General features: G+C 37.9%; 2 protein-coding genes across 2 annotated transcripts in view; one reads left to right on the top strand and one right to left on the bottom strand.

The window, feature by feature from the left end:
• Ankmy2 (ankyrin repeat and MYND domain containing 2) overlaps nucleotides 1-15202 on the top strand; it is a 28983-nt gene extending 13781 nt beyond the window's left edge. Inside the window, exons 4-10 of the mRNA XM_042695817.1 lie at nucleotides 1847-1945; nucleotides 3905-4065; nucleotides 8802-9016; nucleotides 9989-10124; nucleotides 11028-11156; nucleotides 12160-12289; nucleotides 13991-15202. Coding sequence (XP_042551751.1) covers nucleotides 1847-1945; nucleotides 3905-4065; nucleotides 8802-9016; nucleotides 9989-10124; nucleotides 11028-11156; nucleotides 12160-12289; nucleotides 13991-14166 — 1046 coding nt within the window. The 3' untranslated portion in view covers nucleotides 14167-15202. The remainder of the gene's footprint in view (nucleotides 1-1846; nucleotides 1946-3904; nucleotides 4066-8801; nucleotides 9017-9988; nucleotides 10125-11027; nucleotides 11157-12159; nucleotides 12290-13990) is intronic.
• A 241-nt stretch (nucleotides 15203-15443) lies between these two features.
• Nucleotides 15444-18402, bottom strand: part of Lrrc72 (leucine rich repeat containing 72) — a 52871-nt gene continuing 49912 nt past the window's right edge. The window contains exons 8-9 of the mRNA XM_042695832.1: nucleotides 16587-16614; nucleotides 15444-15642 (exon numbers count right to left, since the gene is read on the bottom strand). Of these exons, the coding sequence (XP_042551766.1) occupies nucleotides 15477-15642; nucleotides 16587-16614 (194 nt within the window). The 3' untranslated portion in view covers nucleotides 15444-15476. The remainder of the gene's footprint in view (nucleotides 15643-16586; nucleotides 16615-18402) is intronic.

The raw sequence follows: 18402 nt of genomic DNA, 5'->3' as shown, positions 1-18402 counted from the left end.
TAGACTTGAGGAACTATATCTATTCTTTAAAGTTTGTTACTTTGATATTCTGTATTTTCCCAATTTGAAGTAATTAGTTCCCTGTTCTCTTCATTGAACAGCTGGCTTTTTGCCTTCCTGGAATTTATGTACTTAAGATCACTAGCCATGTGGAACCTTGTGATTGTTGCAGTTTTTAAAGAAAATATAGTTGTGATACTATAGCCTCATATTTTTAAAAGCATCAATCTACATGTTTATAATCCTGGAACACAAAAGCATTTGTTTTTTGTTGTTTTTTGCTTATGTGGTGCTGAGGAATCGAACCCACAGCCTCATGCATGCAAGGCAAGTGCTCTACCACTGAGCCACCTTCCCAGCCCCCACAAAAGCATTTATAAGTATTATCTATGAGGTACAGACTCCCAAGAGAACAACCTGGATTGTAATATGTGGACAATACACTAAATAGAGTTAGAAGAATAGAAATGAAGGCAAATACTTACTGTATGTCTTAAAGGGTCATATTGTTATACTTAAAGAAGTTTGTGAATCAGAGGAGCAAGGTACATACTGGAATGAAAAATAGGACGGAGAACAAGAGAAATACAACTGACTGATACAAGCCATTTTCAGTATTAGTCAAAGAGATTAAACTAGTATAATAAACTATCTTTACACTTTTCAAATTAGAATAACCAGTTATCACTCTCCTTTTTTTTTCACACTCTTTTGGAGCATGTGTTCAGTCTAACCTTGGTAGATGGCAGCCTGGACATCTATGGATGTCCATATTCCATCCATATTCCCCAGAAGCTGTCTGTAAGAAAATCAGTGTTTAGGGGCTAGGACTGTAGCTCAGTGGTAGAGCGTTTGCCTAGCATGCATGAATCCCTGTGTTCCATTCCTCAGTACCATATAAACAGAAAAAGCCAGAAATGGTACTGTGGCTCAAGTGGTAGAGTGCTAGCCTTGAGCAAAAAAAGCTCAGGGACAGTGTCCAGGCCCTGAGTTCAAGCCCCATGACTGGCAAAAAATATAAAGAAAGAAAATTAATGTTTATACTCTGAGTAGAAAATGCTGTTCACTAAATGTAGCTTATAATAGCAAAATATCTGTAATGATTAAAAGAGTAAGAATAGATCAATTGTGGCTATTCAGATAGAAGCCATCTAGAAAGATGGATCTTTGGTTATTATTATTATTATTATTATCCTCTTTTTATTCCAGTGTGAGGGATAGAGGAATCTATGTGATATTAGAAAAAGACCTGTATTCATTCTTTTCTCTTCTTTATTTTTACATTTGTTTTGATTGTATACTAAGCAGTATTATTAGGAAAACATGTTGCATTTTAACAAGTGATAGTCAATTCCATGCCATTGTTATCTATAGACAACAAAGCTTTTAAAGTAGGTTCTGGAGCTTTTTACTTTTTACTGCAGTTGTAATTCATGTTTAAAAAAATAAAAATATGATACACGCTTAAAAGCAAATTAGGTAAAAGAAAGTGCAATTTGTGTGTGTGTGTGTGTGTGTTCCAGTCCTGGGTCTTAAACTTAATGTCTGGGTACTGTTCTTGAGTTTTTTGGCTCAAGTCTAGCTCTTTGCCACTTGAACCACAGTGTGTGTGTGTGTGTGTGTGTGTGTGTGTGTGTGTGTGTGTGTGTGTATCTTTAATTGGAGATAAGAGTCTTATGGATTTTTCCTGCTGGGCTGGCTTCAAACCCCTCAGATCTCAGCCTCCTAAGTAGCTAGGAAAACAAGTGTGAGCCATCAAGGCTCGGCAGGTTTGCGCATATTTTGAATGAAGTATTTCACTTGTGCATGATTTGACATTAAGAAATCTATTTTTTTAACTCTATAGGTAATAAAGACATTACATGGGTTATGCTGGAAGCTGGAGCAGAGACAGATGTGGTCAACTCTGTGGGGAGAACTGCAGCGCAGATGGCAGCTTTCGTGGGTAAGCTTTTGCTAGACTTTTACACAGGACCATTGTCCAAGTTCCCTTTCTGAAATGAATACCACTTTGCTTGTCAGACTACAGATAATCATTCTTTTTTTTTGTTTTTTGTTGTTTTTGGGTCCGGTCGTGGGGCCTGAACTCTGGGCCTGGGCGCTGTCCCTCAGCTCTTCAGCTCAAGGCTAGCGCTCTACCACTTGAGCCACAGCGCCACTTCCGGCTTTTTTCTTTTTGCTTATGTGGTGCTGAGGAATCGAACCCAAGGCCTCAGGCATGCAAGGCAAGCGCTCTACCACTGAGCCACCTTCCCAGCCCCTATAGATAATCATTCTGTTCACAGTCCACTTTGTCTAGTGTAATGAAATACCTGATGACACTTTTTGTTCTTATTGTCTTATATCTGGAATTTCATTACTTTTTCAGCATTACATTTTTGTGGATGTCTCCAACTTTCTTCATGATTTCTATCTTCAAATTGTTCTGAGATGCTTCCTTAACTTGATCTACCTTATGAATTTGGTCCTCAGTAGTTAAGATTTGAATCTTACTATGGTTCTTGAAAGCCCCCTCATTATGTACTGTAAAATAATTTCATGAAGGGCTTTTATTGTTTGTGTATTTATCTGTAGTGGTGGTGGTAGTTGTTGAGTTGGTGCAGTTAATGTGGTTAGGACACCTCTAACCCATAAGCCATCTGTTGGGGGTACTGGATAGTTTTAGCTTTTAGTGTTGTATCTGCTAGATAGCAGGTAAAGTTGCTAGTATTGTCTGACAATGAGAAATGCTAGTCCATGCCTGTGGATTCAGTGTCACCAATCAGCCAAGGCACAAGAAGAAGTTGTAAAACTTTTGATTAACCAGAAGCTGCCAGTGGTAAACTGAGTCTTCTGTCAGCCTCATGTGCCAGGGTCCCACTGGGCCACAATGCAATCCTCCTTCAGGTTATTTGTTGGCAGGGGCTTTGCAGCCTTCGCTGTGAGGACTACTCTCTGGAAGCAGAAGCCATAGCATCTGGGTGTGCCCCCAGGACTCACTGCTGCTAGTCCCTCAGCTCCTATCAGGCAGAGAGGAGGCCTCTCTGAGGCCTGTGCCCTAGAGTGTCCTGAACGTTCTGCTTGCTTTTCTACAGTGGCTACTTCCTGTCTCCAGAGAGATAGTAGAGAGGGAGCTGGGGAAAGCCACAGGAGTGCGCAGGCCACCGACTTTGCCAGGGAAAGTGTGTGTGTGTGTGTGTGTGTGTGTGTGTGTGTGTGTGTGTGTGCGCGTGCCAGTACTAGAGCTTCAACTCAGGGACTACGTGCCATTGCTGAGCTTTTGTGTTCAAGGCTAATGTGCTACTACTTGAACAACACTTCAGTTTTTGGTTTTCTGGTAGTTAATTGGAAATACAAGTCTTATAGACGTTATTGCCCAGGCTGGCTTTGAACCTCAATCCTCAGATCTCAGCCTCCTGATTTAGATTACATGTATGAGCCTCCAGTGTCCTGCCAAGATTTTACTTCCCAGAAATGTTTCTGAGAAGTGGCTTAAAGATCAATGAGAAACCATAATGTGCATTTCAAGCTTATGGAAGCAAAATATTTTCAATAGTTTACAAAGCAGCCTAGCTTCTCTCAAATTCAAGGTTAAAAGGGAAATTATTTTAGGTAAATAGTTATTATAATAAAGATAGGATATAGATTATATAAATTATGTGCAATACAACTACATGTGTTTAGGGAAGAATGACTATCATTTGTGTAGGGATGGACGGAAGGAGAGACTTTTTAAAGTCTTTTTAAAGTCATTTATAACTTGAGCATTTTTTTGCTAAATTACAGAATCTTCATATTTAGAATTTCCACTTTAGAATGCTTGTAAACACATTCTTCTCCTTTTCTTCTATGAGTTATTGATGCATGTTTCCTTCCTTTCTTACTGTTGAATGATAAAATAACTTTTCTATTTCTGTATTCAAAGGTCAACATGATTGTGTGACTATAATCAACAATTTCTTTCCTCGAGAGAGACTGGATTATTACACTAAACCCCAGGGATTGGATAAAGAGCCAAAACTGCCCCCAAAGTTGGCAGGCCCACTGCACAAAATTATCACCACCACAAATCTTCATCCTGTCAAGGTAGTTTGGTGGTTATGGTATTTGACTTTTATTTCAATATTGCTTTGGAATTCAAATGGTCTTATTATGTGGGATGGTGATTGTCTTAGGCTGAGTTTAGATATAGAGTTTGCATTGGGCTTCCATTTTCAGTTGATTTAGTCAAGGAATGCTATTGGCAGATAGTGGGGGAATCTGTCAGGAGCTGGAGGAAAGGTAGGCAAACAGGAGGGTTCAGCCTCAAACCTAACTTTACCTCATTCTGTAGGTAAACCTGGAGTGGGCATGATTCTGTCATTGGCCAGTGCCTATCTCCAGGGAGAAAGGTGAGACATCTAGATAGAAGTAAGTGAGGTGAACCCTGGGAAATGAAGATAATTCTCTGGGGGAAGCCACTGTAGCCCTAGCCACTCTGAGCACTGGCTGCTAAGGGCTACTGTGCTAGACTTGTAAATAGGACCTAGATCTGGCACTATCATTAGCTACTGCAATAAGTAGTCCTCCAGGAAATATTCTGCAGTGTGATCAGGAATGTGTGTGTGTGTGAGTGTGTGTGCGTGTGTGCACGTGTGTGCACGTGTGCACACATACACACTCTTATTAAGGCTTGATTTAAGGCCTAGTACTCTTCCTTTGCTTTTTCATTCAGTTCTGTCCTTTACCACTTCAGCCACACCTGTACTTCTAGCTTTTTGCTGGTTGATTAGAGATAAGAGTCACACGGACTTTCTGCTCTGGCTGGCAGATCTCAGCCTGTTGAGTAGCTAGGATTATAGGCATGAGCCATGCCTAGCTATGAACACATTTTTAATCCAAGTGACTATTTGAAACTGTTAAGTAATTCAGTTCTTCCAGTAATTAGTTAGATTAGTTACTTCTCTTCACACACACTGAGGAAAGAGAACTCCTGGGAATAGTAGCAACTCCTTCCCTATGGCCCTTAGGCGTGATACAGGCTGGGCTGGGAGACAGGTTTGAAATTAGTATTTTTGGGACTGGGAAGGTGGCTCAGTGGTAGAGCACTTGCCTTGCATGCTCGAGGCCCTGGGTTTGATTCCTCAGCACCACATAAGCAAAAAGAAAAAAGCTGGAAGTGGCGCTGTGGCTCAAGTGGTAGAGCGCTAGCCTTGAGCTGAATAGCTGAGGGACAGTACCCAGGCCCAGAGTTCAGGCCCCACGACCAGACCCCCCCAGAAAAAGAAGTTAGTATTTTCCCCTTGTTTCTACCTGAGCCTGAGCATTATAGGATAGTTTACCTTAGAACAATTTGAAGACATTCCTTATATGTTTCTGATTCACTTGACTTTTTTTCTGTGTCTTGAGAGTATAGTAAGGTTCTGGAATATTGCTTTCCAGTGATTTTTAAAATTAATCTTATGAGTTGTATACACAGTAAGGGGTTTTAATATGTATGTTTGCACACATATACATCTAATATACTTTCATCCTATCCATCTCCTCTCTTACCCTTTCTTCTCCCTTTCCCCCATATTTCCCTTCACATCTGGGATGGTTTTTGATGTTTACTTGGGACCTACTCTTTCAACATTAAATGTTATTATTCTTCAGTAATTTTTAAGAGCAGATATTTAGAGTGAATTAGATTGAGGGCAGATGTATGTAGATAATAAATGACAAAGTTATATAACCTGAAATAGTTGGCATACTACTTTTGGAGTATTGAGTCTTATAAAGAGACTATTGTTTGACTATAATACCTTGCTTCAGAACAGTCCTTGCTATGTTGTAGGTATAAACAATTTATTCCCTTGAAGTCCTTTCTTTTATCAATATCTTGGATATAAAAGCTGCCCCGTTGCTTTTGTTGTGGTGGCCCATTTTCATTGCTTTACCCCTTTTCAAAGAAGCTTGCTTGCTCATAGGAAGTATTATTAAAAAGTAACAAACAGCTACTGTCTACAGCCAAACTCCTTTTAAGATAAGCATAGAAGTTCTCTACAGTACACAATCCACCTTTTCATTTCCTGGCATCTAACCTAGCTTCATTTGTGTCTGCGTTGGCTGCTATAGCAGTAAAAATGTGTTTGTTTCCAAAGAGACTTAGGGAGTTAGTTGTGTGGATGCCAGAAACCGAGGTTATAACCTAAGAGAAGAACAGAATGCCAGAAAAACAGCAAAGAGAGCAGGAGACAGGTGCAAGTAGGGCAATCTTGCCTTTGATGATTAAGATGATTTTCAGCAGCAGAGCTGTTGACTTGGCAATATACAAGATAAGATATGGGCTGTCAGGTATAGTTCAGTGAAGAGCATTTGCCTGCTCTCCTAAGGCACTAGTTTTGATTTTCACTATGAATTTTTAAAAAAAGGAAAAAGGAGATTTAAAAAAAATTCAAAATGCCACTGGATGGATACGCATATCCTAAGATAGCAGTTCTTGTTTTATGTATGTGTGCCAGTCCTAGGCCTTGAACTCAGGGCCTGGACACTGTCTCTGAGTTTTAGTGCTCAAGGCTTTCACTCTACCATTTAAGTCATAGCTCCACTTCTGGTTTTCTGGTGATTAATTGGAGATATGAGTCTCATGGACTTTCCTGCACTGGCTGGCTTTGCACTGATTTCCTAAGCTCTCAGTCTCCTGTATAGCTAGGATTCTAGGAGTGAGCCACCGAAGCAGTTCTTTGAAGGGTAAGATTCATGTACTTCTTCTGCTGAAAAGAATGTTTTTATTCCTTGTTGGTATGTGGTAGTTAGGGTTTCCTGTATATTACTTCATCAGCTGAAGAGAAAGAAGGAAGCTAGTTAGTATTTCTATAAAGCTATATAAATGTTTATTAAACCCATGGCATTGCTCTGTTTGTCATCCGTTCTTTATAAACATTTTATGTTACAAAACAAGAAAGGTCTAATGCCTCAATAGACAATCTAGATCCTATTTGAGATCTTTGAAAGTTTGAGAGTTTATATACTTTGATTTTAAATGCCATATACAAAAATATTGATCAGGTAATTTAGCTGACTGCAGTTAGTAGAAGTATAAATGGATAATTAATGAGCCTTTACCACAACTTTTTTTTTTAAGGATCTCATTTTTGGAGCTCAGGCTGATCCCCAACTATGATCCATCTGTCTTAGTTTTACATTGTTGGCATTATAGGTATTCACCATGCTAAACTAAATAATAATAATAATTATTATTATCATTATATGCCAGTCCTGGAGCTTGAACTAAATAATAATAATAATTATAATAATTATTTTATGCCAGTCCTGGAGCTTGAACTCAGGGCTTGGATTCTGTCCCTGAGTATATTTGCTCATGGCTAGCCCTTAACTACTTGAGCCACAGCTTCATTTCTTTTGTGTGTGTGTGTATGTGTGTGTGTGTGTGTGTGATTATTTAGAGATAAGAGTCCCATGAACTTTCTTGGCTTCCAACCAGGATCTTCAGATCTCAGCTTCCTGAGTACGAGGATTATAGGAGCCACCTGCTCCAGGCATATAATATGTGTTTTGTTAGAAACAGTAATCAACAAATTTATTTACCAGTAAAGATTTGGACTGTACTTTCTTCATTAAGCCCAATGATATATATTGTGTTAGATTTTAGATTTAGTAGTGTAAAAAATAAGTGAAAATCCTCTTCCTTTCCTATGAGCATTTAATTTATTAAACTTCCAAGTAAGGAGCTGGCATGGGTTTCACTTCAGGTCACAGATGTTCTTTTTTTAATGCCTCAAAAGAAGAATGTGACTCATGAAATCTACTACCTGTTTCTCCTTGACATTTACAAGCCCTAACACAGTATTTATCTATAACATATTGGTTAGCAAGTACTGGATGGGCTGTGTGTACAGTTATACCCATATTGTACACTTGGCTACCAGGGACCCTATAGAAGTTATGTGCAGATGAACTTCAAGTAGCCTATCCTGCAACAAAGTATTTCTCACTGCACTAAATTTGAGCTTTGTTTGTGTAAATATAGGAAATATGGGATTCATAATATATAAATATGATAACTCTCTATTATTTCCCCTTTTAGAACTGTTGATAGTTTCCTCTTTGACCTATTCCCATTATGGAGATGATGGAAAGCATCTTTAGGAAAATTTCCACAGAGATATGTAGTTGGAAATGGAGCATATTTCATTCCTAGACTTCTTTCTATAAAATCCTTTACCTATAGTTAATAAGAATTAATGAGAGCTGGGTGCTGGTGGTGTGCACCTGTAATTCTAGCTTCTTGGACTAAGGATTCTGGTTCAAAGCCAGTCCAGACAGAAAAGTCTGTGAGACTTATCTCCAATTAACCACTAGAAAACTGGAAGTGACTCTGTGGCTTAAAGTGGTAGTATGCCAGTCTTGAGCAAAAATACTCAGAAACAGCACCCAGTTCAAGCCCCATGACCGACCAAAAAAAGAATGAGAACTATAATTTTCCTTGTCATGAATTTGTAGAACTTAGTAATATTAACTAAAAGTAGGGATTGTTCAGTTATTTGATGCTATATATATATATATATATATAAAGGTTGTGCTTATATGATTATCTTCGGGGACTGTAAAAGCATGTACTCTAAATGACATACTAGTTAGATCACATTTCAATTTGATAAGATCCTCCTGTATTACTTTATTATGTTGATCAGTGACAATCTACATGCTAATTTGAATCAGCACAGTAGCTGTAAGATTTCTAAGAAAAAATTTATTTGATCATCTCTTGAAATTACCTGAACTACCTAATTTATATATGGAAGCGTCTCCTGTAAGTTCACATTTTGAATGTCTTCTAGATCGTGATGCTTGTAAATGAGAATCCTCTACTGGCAGATGAAGCAGCCTTGAATAAATGCTACAAGGTGATGGATTTGATTTGTGAGAAGTGTATGAAACAAAGAGACATGAATGAAGTATTGGCTATGAAAATGCATTATATCAGCTGTATCTTTCAGAAGTGCATTAACTTCTTAAAAGATGGAGAGAACAAACTGGACACTCTAATCAAAAGGTATTTTAACCATCAAATACACTTAATTGGGTGTTTTATTAAAATTTAAGCATTTCATATATAAGCATTAAATTTAAATTAAGCATTTTTAGCAGCAGGTGACATTGTTGGGGGGGGTCACATTTAGTCTGTAAGAAACAAGGGACAGGGCTGGGAAGGTGGTTCAGTGGTAGAACGCTTGCCTTGCATGCATGAGGCCCTGGGTTTGATTCCTCAGCACAACATAAGCAAAAAGAAAAAAGCCGGAAGTGGCACTGTGGCTCAAGTGGTAGAGTGCTAGCCTTGAGCTGAAGAGCTGAGGGACAGCGTCCAGGCCCAGAGTTCAGGACCTACAACTGACCAAAAAAAACAAAACCACACATACACACACAAAACAAGGGGCAGTATTAGACTTGGTGAGATTTGGTATTTGTGATTTACTTATGAGGAATCTTAGGTTTGAAAGGCTAAAGAGCACACATAATAGCATACAGCTAGAAAATGGCTTAGCTCAAATGTGAGACTGTGTTATGCTGTAGGCACCACTCTGTATTCACAATGGCACTCTGTATCTCTGTTACCGTATCTCTGAGAGCTTTGTTAAATCCTTGTGCTTAGACAACCAGAGATTAAATTTTCTTGTATCTTTATTGAGAAATGGGAACCAAAGCAGTAGGTTGTAACTCAATGAGTTTCCATTCTTCCTAAAGATAACTGATATGGTAATAAGTAACTAGCTAAACTGACAAAAGCATTTTCCTTTCTATGGTTGGGGTCATATTTATTTATGAGTGTCAGCACCTGGAAACCTATTATGGCCCAGTTTAGTGCTCGGGTTAAACAGCAATTTGAATTAAGTCCATCTTCATGATTTGAAGAGACAATGAAAATCTTCAGTAGCAAAGAAGAAACTATTAAAAGCTATTGGGTTCAACTGGAAGGGAATGTTTTAGTGATTCAGCTTCAACTACCTTTAAAATATATATCTTCCAGCTTGCTAAAAGGCCGAGCTTCTGATGGCTTTCCAGTATATCAGGAAAAGATCATTAGAGAAAGTATCAGAAAATTTCCTTACTGTGAAGCAACACTCCTGCAGCAGTTGGTTCGAAGCATTGCTCCTGTTGAAATTGTAAGGCTCCTATCCCCTAAGTGAACTGTGCCAGTAAGACCTAATTACCAAAGCCTATTCTCTTTTGCTATTTATTTCTATTAGTTTGGAGTGTTTTTAAGAACAAAGATAGTGATAGGTTTGCCTGCTTGAAGGGTTTCTGTTCATCTATTTCTCCTCGCATGATCTTTTCTCAGATGTTCAGAGCTCTTAAAGTAATAAATAGGAATAGACGGTTATGCTGTGCCCTGGTGGCTCCTGCACAACCCTCGCTACTTAAGTGTCTGTGATGTATAGTGTTGTGGTTTGAGGCCAGTTGTCTGTCTCTAAAATTACCAGCTGAAAGCTTGGTTGGAGATGTGGCTGAAGTGGTAGAGCACCAGTCTAGCCAGCAAGCAAGCAAACCAACCAAGTATGAGACCCAGATTTTAAACCACAGTACTGGCAAAAAAGAAAAAGGAAAAAAGAGAAATGTTTATAAAAGAAACTTAGATGTTAACTACCTCTGTGAAACAAAACAGGTATTCACATGTCATATGCAATACACACTCTTACATGTACACTGGTAACCTAACAGTCTTACTCTAGATAAATATACAATTAAGAGGCATAAGAATTGTTAAATATTTTCTATGTTTGTCCTGCAGAATCTGAATATTTTCTTTATGTCGTATCTCAGACAAAATTCTACTCCCAAGTTCAGTGTATGCTTGTGGAATAATCTTAGTTGAAAATGCTTTCGTTTTAGAATAGGGAGTTTTCTTTTTATTGAGAGTTTAGTTTTGTATTGTTTGTTTATATGCTAAATTCTGTGTAAAGACCAACTTAATAATTTCTTTCCTCGTGTGTTTCTAGATGACATGGCTGTCCTTTTGTCTTTTATGGTGGTTACAAGCTTGTTTACCCTCTTCATATCTACTCTAGGGTTCTGATCCCACTGCATTCGCTGTACTAACGCAGGCCATCACTGGTCAGGTGGGTTTTGTGGATGTTGAATTTTGTACCACCTGTGGAGAAAAGGGAGCCAGTAAAAGATGTTCTGTATGCAAAATGGTAAGAATGGAATTCTTCAAACTTCACTGGTAGCCAAGCTTTAATGGTCTATAAACCTAACTGTTGGTATTAGTGTTCCAAGCAATTCTTACGCATGAAAGTATTGTATCTAATAGTCATTTAGAAAGAGGACTATAGTTTAGATAAAGATCTGGGCACTAATCTTCCCCCCAGAGACTATCTGGCCTCTGCTTAGCACCCCATAGGAAAAAGGATACGAATGGCTGAACATGAGAAATTAAGAGAAAAGTTAGAGAAGAAATGGGTTGAGACTGGTGCGGATATAAAAACCTATGTTAAGATACTTCATAAACACGTAATTTTAATCCTTTTGATGTTGATTTACAGTCTTTGTGAATTCTTTTTAAATTGACAATTTTTTCTGTCAACAAGCTATAATCCTTAGGAGCTACACTGCCTATTATCTACGTAAAAGGCACGTTGATTGTGTTCCTCTCACATCCAGATATGGCAGGCAAACGTGTTGTCTTGTGTGTCCATTTACTCTATGGGATAAGTGTCCTACCAATTTCCAGGCTGAGGTTCTTCAGTATAGTGTATGGAATTTCTCACTTCTTTGCTTATTCCACTGTCCTAGCTGGAGTGGGTCTTTGCCTCCTTTGTGCTCCCATTACTTCTGTGTCCCATGCTGGGGGCTAAGCTGTACTATTGAGGGTCTGCCTCCCTCCCATCTGCCTATCTTATTTTGTTTTTCAACCCAGCTTCCTCTGGGACAATTGTTTTTCTTTGTCATCTTACCATTCCAATTCTCTTACACAGTAGGTTCTTAAAGTCTTTTATAATCTGTTTAATATTACTATTGCTTTAAAGTGTAAGCTAAAAATGATAAATCACCACCAACTCACAACTGAACAATCCATAACCAAATGTCATAGTTTTAAAATATTTTAAAATTTTTACAGAATAGTTTGGTAATATCATAGTTGAAAAGTGATAAAAATCCTACCTCTTAAAATGAACATAAATATGCCATTGCTTTCAGGTCATATATTGTGATCAAACTTGCCAGAAAGCACACTGGTTTACTCATAAGAAAATCTGTAAGAATCTGAAGGACATTTATGAAAAGCAACAATCGGAGGCTGGCAAAGAAAAGAGTCAAGAGGAGAAGAGTATGTATGATACCACTGAGCTCATTTGGCTTCTTCACGGGGAAATAAAGGCTGTGAGCTTAACATTGAGCACAAAAAAAAAAAAAAAAAAGAAAAGAAACATGAGGAGACTCTGGGGTGGCCTACATGAAGATCATACTTAATTGTGCCCCATTTAAACCTTTGAGATACTGCATAGAATATAGTCAGCTGAACCATCTCTGGAAATCAGAGACATAAAATTCTAAGAAATGTGGATTAATCCACAACTTCACTACCTCGAGTGACTACCCTGGAATAATGGGCAATCACATACTCCATTTAGAAAGAATTTAACATCTTTGAACAAGGAAATACTTTTCTCAAATGGTTATCAGAAGACTTCAATATTCTGTAGAATATATGTGTAAAAATTTCTTGGGCTGGGAAGGTGGTTCAGTGGTAGAATGCTTGCCTTGCATGCATGAGGCCCTGGGTTCTATTCCTCAGCACCATATAAGCAGAAAAAGCCAGAAGTGGTGCTGTGGCTCAAGTGGTAGAGCACTAGCTTTGAGCTGAAGAGCTGAGGGACAGCACCCAGGCCCAGAGTTCAAGCTCCACAACTGACAATAAATAAATGAACAAAATAAAAAATTCTATTATCACTATTTTTTATTTTTTTGCTTGTCCTGGGGCTTGAACTGTGGACCTGAGCATTATCCTAGAGCTCCTTTCTACTCAGGGCTAGTGCTCTACCACTTTGAGCCACAGGGCCACGTCTGGCTTTTTCTGTGATTAATTAGAGATAAGAGTCTCACAGGGCTTTCCTGCCTGGGCTGGCTTCAAACAGTGATTCTCGGATCTCAGCCTCCTGAACAGCTAGGATTATAGGTGTGATCTACTAACACCTGGTTAAAAATTCCCAAATTTTTATACTATTGATTCAATTACCAGATGTATTTATAAATTACAAATTGCAGACCTATACAAATTTCTTCAATCATTAAAGCAGTAAGTTCCACATTATTTTTTGCTCTTTCTCTCTCGAGATGAATTATTTTCTTCAGAAACAGTGACTTGATTCAGCAGTGACTCACACTGGAGATGACTACTCCTAGATCTGTGCCTTATCCCAGAGAATACATCCTGAATCTTTGGAGAGAGTTTGTAGTTTGAAAAATTGCCTCCTCTATCTCCACCCATGAAGGGACCACGTTCTTTTTATCACTTGATTGAGAGAAACACTCTTGGTGTGAATGAATGATTATGCAAAATTAAAACATTTGATACTATGAGCATAGCTTTGCTTTCTGTTTTCTAAGGCAAACATTATTATGTGCTAGCTATTCATGTGTGACATCATGAGAGAGTAGGATTCCCAATAGAGTGGGAACACCAGATGTTAAACATCACCCATGTGTCTCAAAGTATTCTAAATGTGACAAACACTTTCTTCTTCACAAATGTAAAATGGGCTCCTGAAAGGTAATCACCTAACCAAAGTGTCAGGCTAAAGAAATGGAAAACTGTACTTGTCACGTCCCCAACAATAATCCTGGTGGAGGGACCTGGCTGTGGGACTAGAGGCTGAGTTCAGTTCTGATTCTTCTGGTTTTGTGGGCATAGAGCTGTGTAACCTATGCCTCTTTTCAGGTTTTCCTTTGGAAAACAATGGTGATATAATAAAGATAAGTTAATATATGTAAAGCTTTGTGAGTATCTGACAATTTTTTTTTTCCTTAGATGGCAAACTCGATGTCAATTCTAATTGTGTTAATGAAGAACAAGCAGAGGCTGAAACGGGTATCTCCCAAGAGGATTCCAATCCTAAAGATTCTGTGGAAGGGGAGAAAGAAGCTCCAGGAAGGGACGAAGGGCGAGTGGAGGTCCCTGCAGGTCCTCAGCTATCTGAGGAGTAAAGGCCATGCAACCGTAACTGTAGCCTTTGCCAGCATGATTGGTCCTCCTGCTGGCCAGCAGCTGGATGGCTCCCATGAACACATCTTCATTGCTCCGTGAGACTACCTGCATGGCTCCACAGTGGGAGGGCAAAGCTCTGTCTACCATGCCCTGATTTCCTATTGGCTTCTGATTTGCAATCGAACGGCTATTCCTATAGAGCAATTTTTCTTTCAGAATACAACAAAACCATTTCCATTCTCTTTCTGAGACTGACTCCTCGGCAGTTTGCCTGAAAGAAAAATGAATCCGCATACAGAAGAAATGTAGGCTCTAGGGACCAACAGCACAGGTGTGAAAGAGAAAGAAAATTTTTATGGCTACAGAAATAGGCTTAAAAAAATCCTAACTTATCTGTGAATAAAGTACATATAAATAGCATTTATTATAGTGAAGTTCTACTTATCCAGATCTGATAAATTGAAGAAAAACTGTATGCTAAACAGTCTTTGCTGTAGTTCAGCCAAGTGTTGTTTTATATAGGAACTAGTCTGAGAAGTTTGAACTTTACGTGGTTCCTGCAGAGAGATTCTCTCTACATTTGTAGAGAGTATTTTTACCTTCCTTCAGAAATGTCACATCCTTCGAAGGAACCGGAACAGGAACTAGGGCTCTCTTAGCACATGCTTTAAGCAAAGCACTTCTTAAAATTTGTGATTAAATACTGGCTAAATCTACTGTCTATGTAGTTCTTGTAAAACTGGGTGCCATATTCCACCCTAAAAGGCTGACTTTTACCCTCTCACTGGCCTTTCAAAGGCCACATCCTTTCAAAAAACTGTAACTATTGTTTAGAGAGGGACACAAGCCTGTAAGTTTTAGTACATGTGTTTACAGAGAGCTTGGATTTGGTTATCTGAAGGTCTTGCTCTTTTTCACATTTTCTTGTGTTGATTTTAAAATAAATCATGCCTATGGGTATAAATAGCTTGTTTCATAATTTATTATTGTCAGAGAGTAGCAAATTATAGATTAAATTATAGATTAAAATCTAACAAATAGTAGGAAACTTTGCAAATATTGGAGAACAAAGGAAAACTGGTTTAATATGTACAATTTGATGTGAAGATGAGTATAATTCTCACCTCATCTCAATGATCCAATTTTCCATCTTGTTCTTAAGAAATGTTACAGTGTGGGCATTGATTTTCACTCTTGGTGTTTCTGTTTACATTTAGAAGTTTGAAATCAGAGTAAATATATAATGCGTTATGTTACCAGGAAGCTTAAGGTGAGATTGAGCACTCTGAGGATTTCTGGAATTGCTGGGTTATCTCAGAGTAAGAGTGAACATTTTAGCAGGTTCTGTGCCTTCCTCTTGAAAGTATTTTTCCTCTCGTGTTGGAACAGTCTCCCAGTTCATGGAGGAAATAGCCATTATTGATCTCTTCATGGACCTTACAAACACAGCATCTTCTGGATCATCAAACACAGTCCTGTACAGGTAGCAATTATGTGAGAAAAAAATGAATTTGACCAAAGTGAATTTTTTTGTTTTGTTTTTATAATGCTTGGTGTTGAACTCAGGGCGTTGTTCATGCTAGGCCAAGTGCTCTACCTGAGTTATATACCAGCCCTGAATTTTTCTGTATTAAGTATAGTACAGTGCCACTCACAAATAATGTGTAGGCTTTACTACCAAATGACTTCCTTTTTTGTGTGGCAGCAGTAAGGCTTGAACTCAGGGCTTCACATTATGGTGCACACCATTTGAACCATGCCTCCAGCCTGGATTTTTTTCTGGTTATGGAATCTTTAAGACTTTTCTGTCCAGGTTGGCTTCAATACCAAATGATGTTCTAGCTAAGCAATATTTTTATTGTATATATGGGTTGTTGTTTTTAAAATAGAGTATCTGGACATATTTTGCGAATAATATTTTTCAACCCTGAATCCAATGAAAAGACTTTTAAATGCAAACAACAGTAATTTAAAAGCTCATCAGTATTCACAAATTTGAAATATCTTCCACAGAATTAATGAAGTGTTTACTTTTGAAAATGTAAATTCTAGGAAGTGTGAAATGCTAATCTTCATGATAATTGCTTCCACTGAGCATATTTAGAGAAAAAGTAAATAAGGAAAGTTCCTCATTTGGAATAACAAATAATTCTTAATACGTTTTAATGTTTTATGCATGAAATCACCTTTTTACTTATACAAGGTTATTAAAAACCTAAATATATCCACTATGAGTAAATAGCAGGAACTTGTTTATCATAGAAAAATAGCCATTTTCTGTCTAGTGAAGAAGATAGTCATTTTAACTCATCAAAATTTGTTTTAGAAAAATCTATTTTAAGAAATAAGGATAATTTAGAGACAAGATAATTGTAAATTAATATGACAAAAGTAAAAAAATTATTTAAAGAAAACTTACTTGTCTACACTATCCCCAAATGCAAAATCTAAAAAAGAAAAAAAAACTTCAATTAGTGATTTTTCAAATGTTTATTTAGCATTGGAAAACAATGGAGTGATGCTATAACTAGAAGACTAACCTCGTGATTTCAAGTAATTGATCAGAAATGGCTTGAAACTGAAAATTTCTCTTAGAAAGGGGGGGGTGTTGTCTTTTGTTTGAGAACAAATTCTTTAAAACAAGACAAATCGAGAGCAGGGTTTAAGAACAGGATGCTTAAATCAGTTTAGTTGCTAATCAGCTCCAAGTGGGAATTTTCTAATTAAGATATTGACATTCATATTGCAGAAGTGAATCTCTTTTTTTTTCTTCTCACAATCACATTCACCTCTAAATGGATGAGTGTTCCAAAATGAAGAGAAATATGTAAGGGCCATTTTACTCATCTGGATTCTTGGCATTGACTTCAAAGAAAGAAAATAAACAAATCCCAGCTCATAAGAATCCCTATCTCCTCTAGCTTTAGAGCTCAAGGACAAGACCTCAAAGCTTTTGCAGTACCTTCCAGAATGTCGTTGCTTTGTTTCTTTCTCTCTAGAAGGATTAGTGCTAGGCTAGAGATGGAACTTTCCAGCACCTGTTGAGTCTCTAAAGCCCACGGTATGAGCTCTTGCCAGTCAGTCCACAAGAGACAGAGCCTGCATCCACCACTGCCTTGAGAAACAGACTTGTTTTTTCACAAGTGGCTCCTGTGCCTTTTGGTTCTCCCCAGTCCCTATTTTTTTGACATTTCCCCTGATAATATTGAGAAATAAAAAATTGGAATTATACATATCTAAGATGTACAGCTATATTATACTATACAACTATATGATACTCTACAATATAGAAAATATAATTATACAGAAAACAATCACAGCTTATTCACATATTCATCAGTTGACATAGCTACTTGTGTGTATGTGTGTGTTTATATGGTGAACACATTTAAGTTCTACTCTTTTAGCAAATTTCAAGTATGTAGTATTATTATGTACAGTCACATTACATTATATCTCCAGAATGTAGTTGTCTTGCATAATTGAAACTGTCTCATTGGCAAACATCTCCCCATATTTTCCTTGGCTGCAGCTATCATTCTGTTCTGTGCTTCTTTGAGTTTGACATATTAGATTTCATATGCATGTGATTTTATGCAGTATTTTGCTTTTGGTGTCTGGCTTATTTCATTCCACATAATATTCTTCAGGTTTATCTGTAGTGTTGTAAATCACAGGATTTCCCTATGCTTTCTTCTACAAAGGAATGATCACAGAAAGAATACTTTCTTCTTGCAACAAATATAGTGAAGAAAACATGGCTTAAAAAGTGGAATATTGGGGCTGGGAAGATGGCTCAGTGGTAAAGGGCTTGCCTTGCATGCATGAGGCGCTGGGTTCGATTCCTCAGCATCACATAACCAGAAAAGGCTGAAAGTGGTGCTGTGGCTCAAGTGGTAGAGCGCTAGCCTTGAACTGAAGAGGTGAGAGACAGCGCCCAGGCCCAGAGTTCAGGCCCTATGCCCAACAACAACAACAAAAAAGTGAAATATCTCTTTCACCTTCTCAATGCTTCTAAACAAAAGTATCACTATGAAGCACTGAGGGTGGGGTTTGGGGCCAGAGTTCATCCTTATAAAGCCTTGTGTTCAATCTCTAACATTTAAAAAAAAAAATACTTAGAGTTATTCCAGACTATGTCTGTATACATGGGCATTCACCCACATATGTATGTATAAATTGCTTTGCTGATAAAATTCTAATTTTGTTGTATATTACTCTGCAGTGTATTTTAA

This window comes from Dipodomys spectabilis, unplaced genomic scaffold, assembly GCF_019054845.1.
Source record: "Dipodomys spectabilis isolate Male_0828 unplaced genomic scaffold, ASM1905484v1 ptg000190l, whole genome shotgun sequence".
Classification (NCBI taxonomy): domain Eukaryota; kingdom Metazoa; phylum Chordata; class Mammalia; order Rodentia; family Heteromyidae; genus Dipodomys; species Dipodomys spectabilis.
Note: the sequence above shows the minus strand (reverse complement) of the source record. Positions and strands in the feature narration are given on the sequence as shown.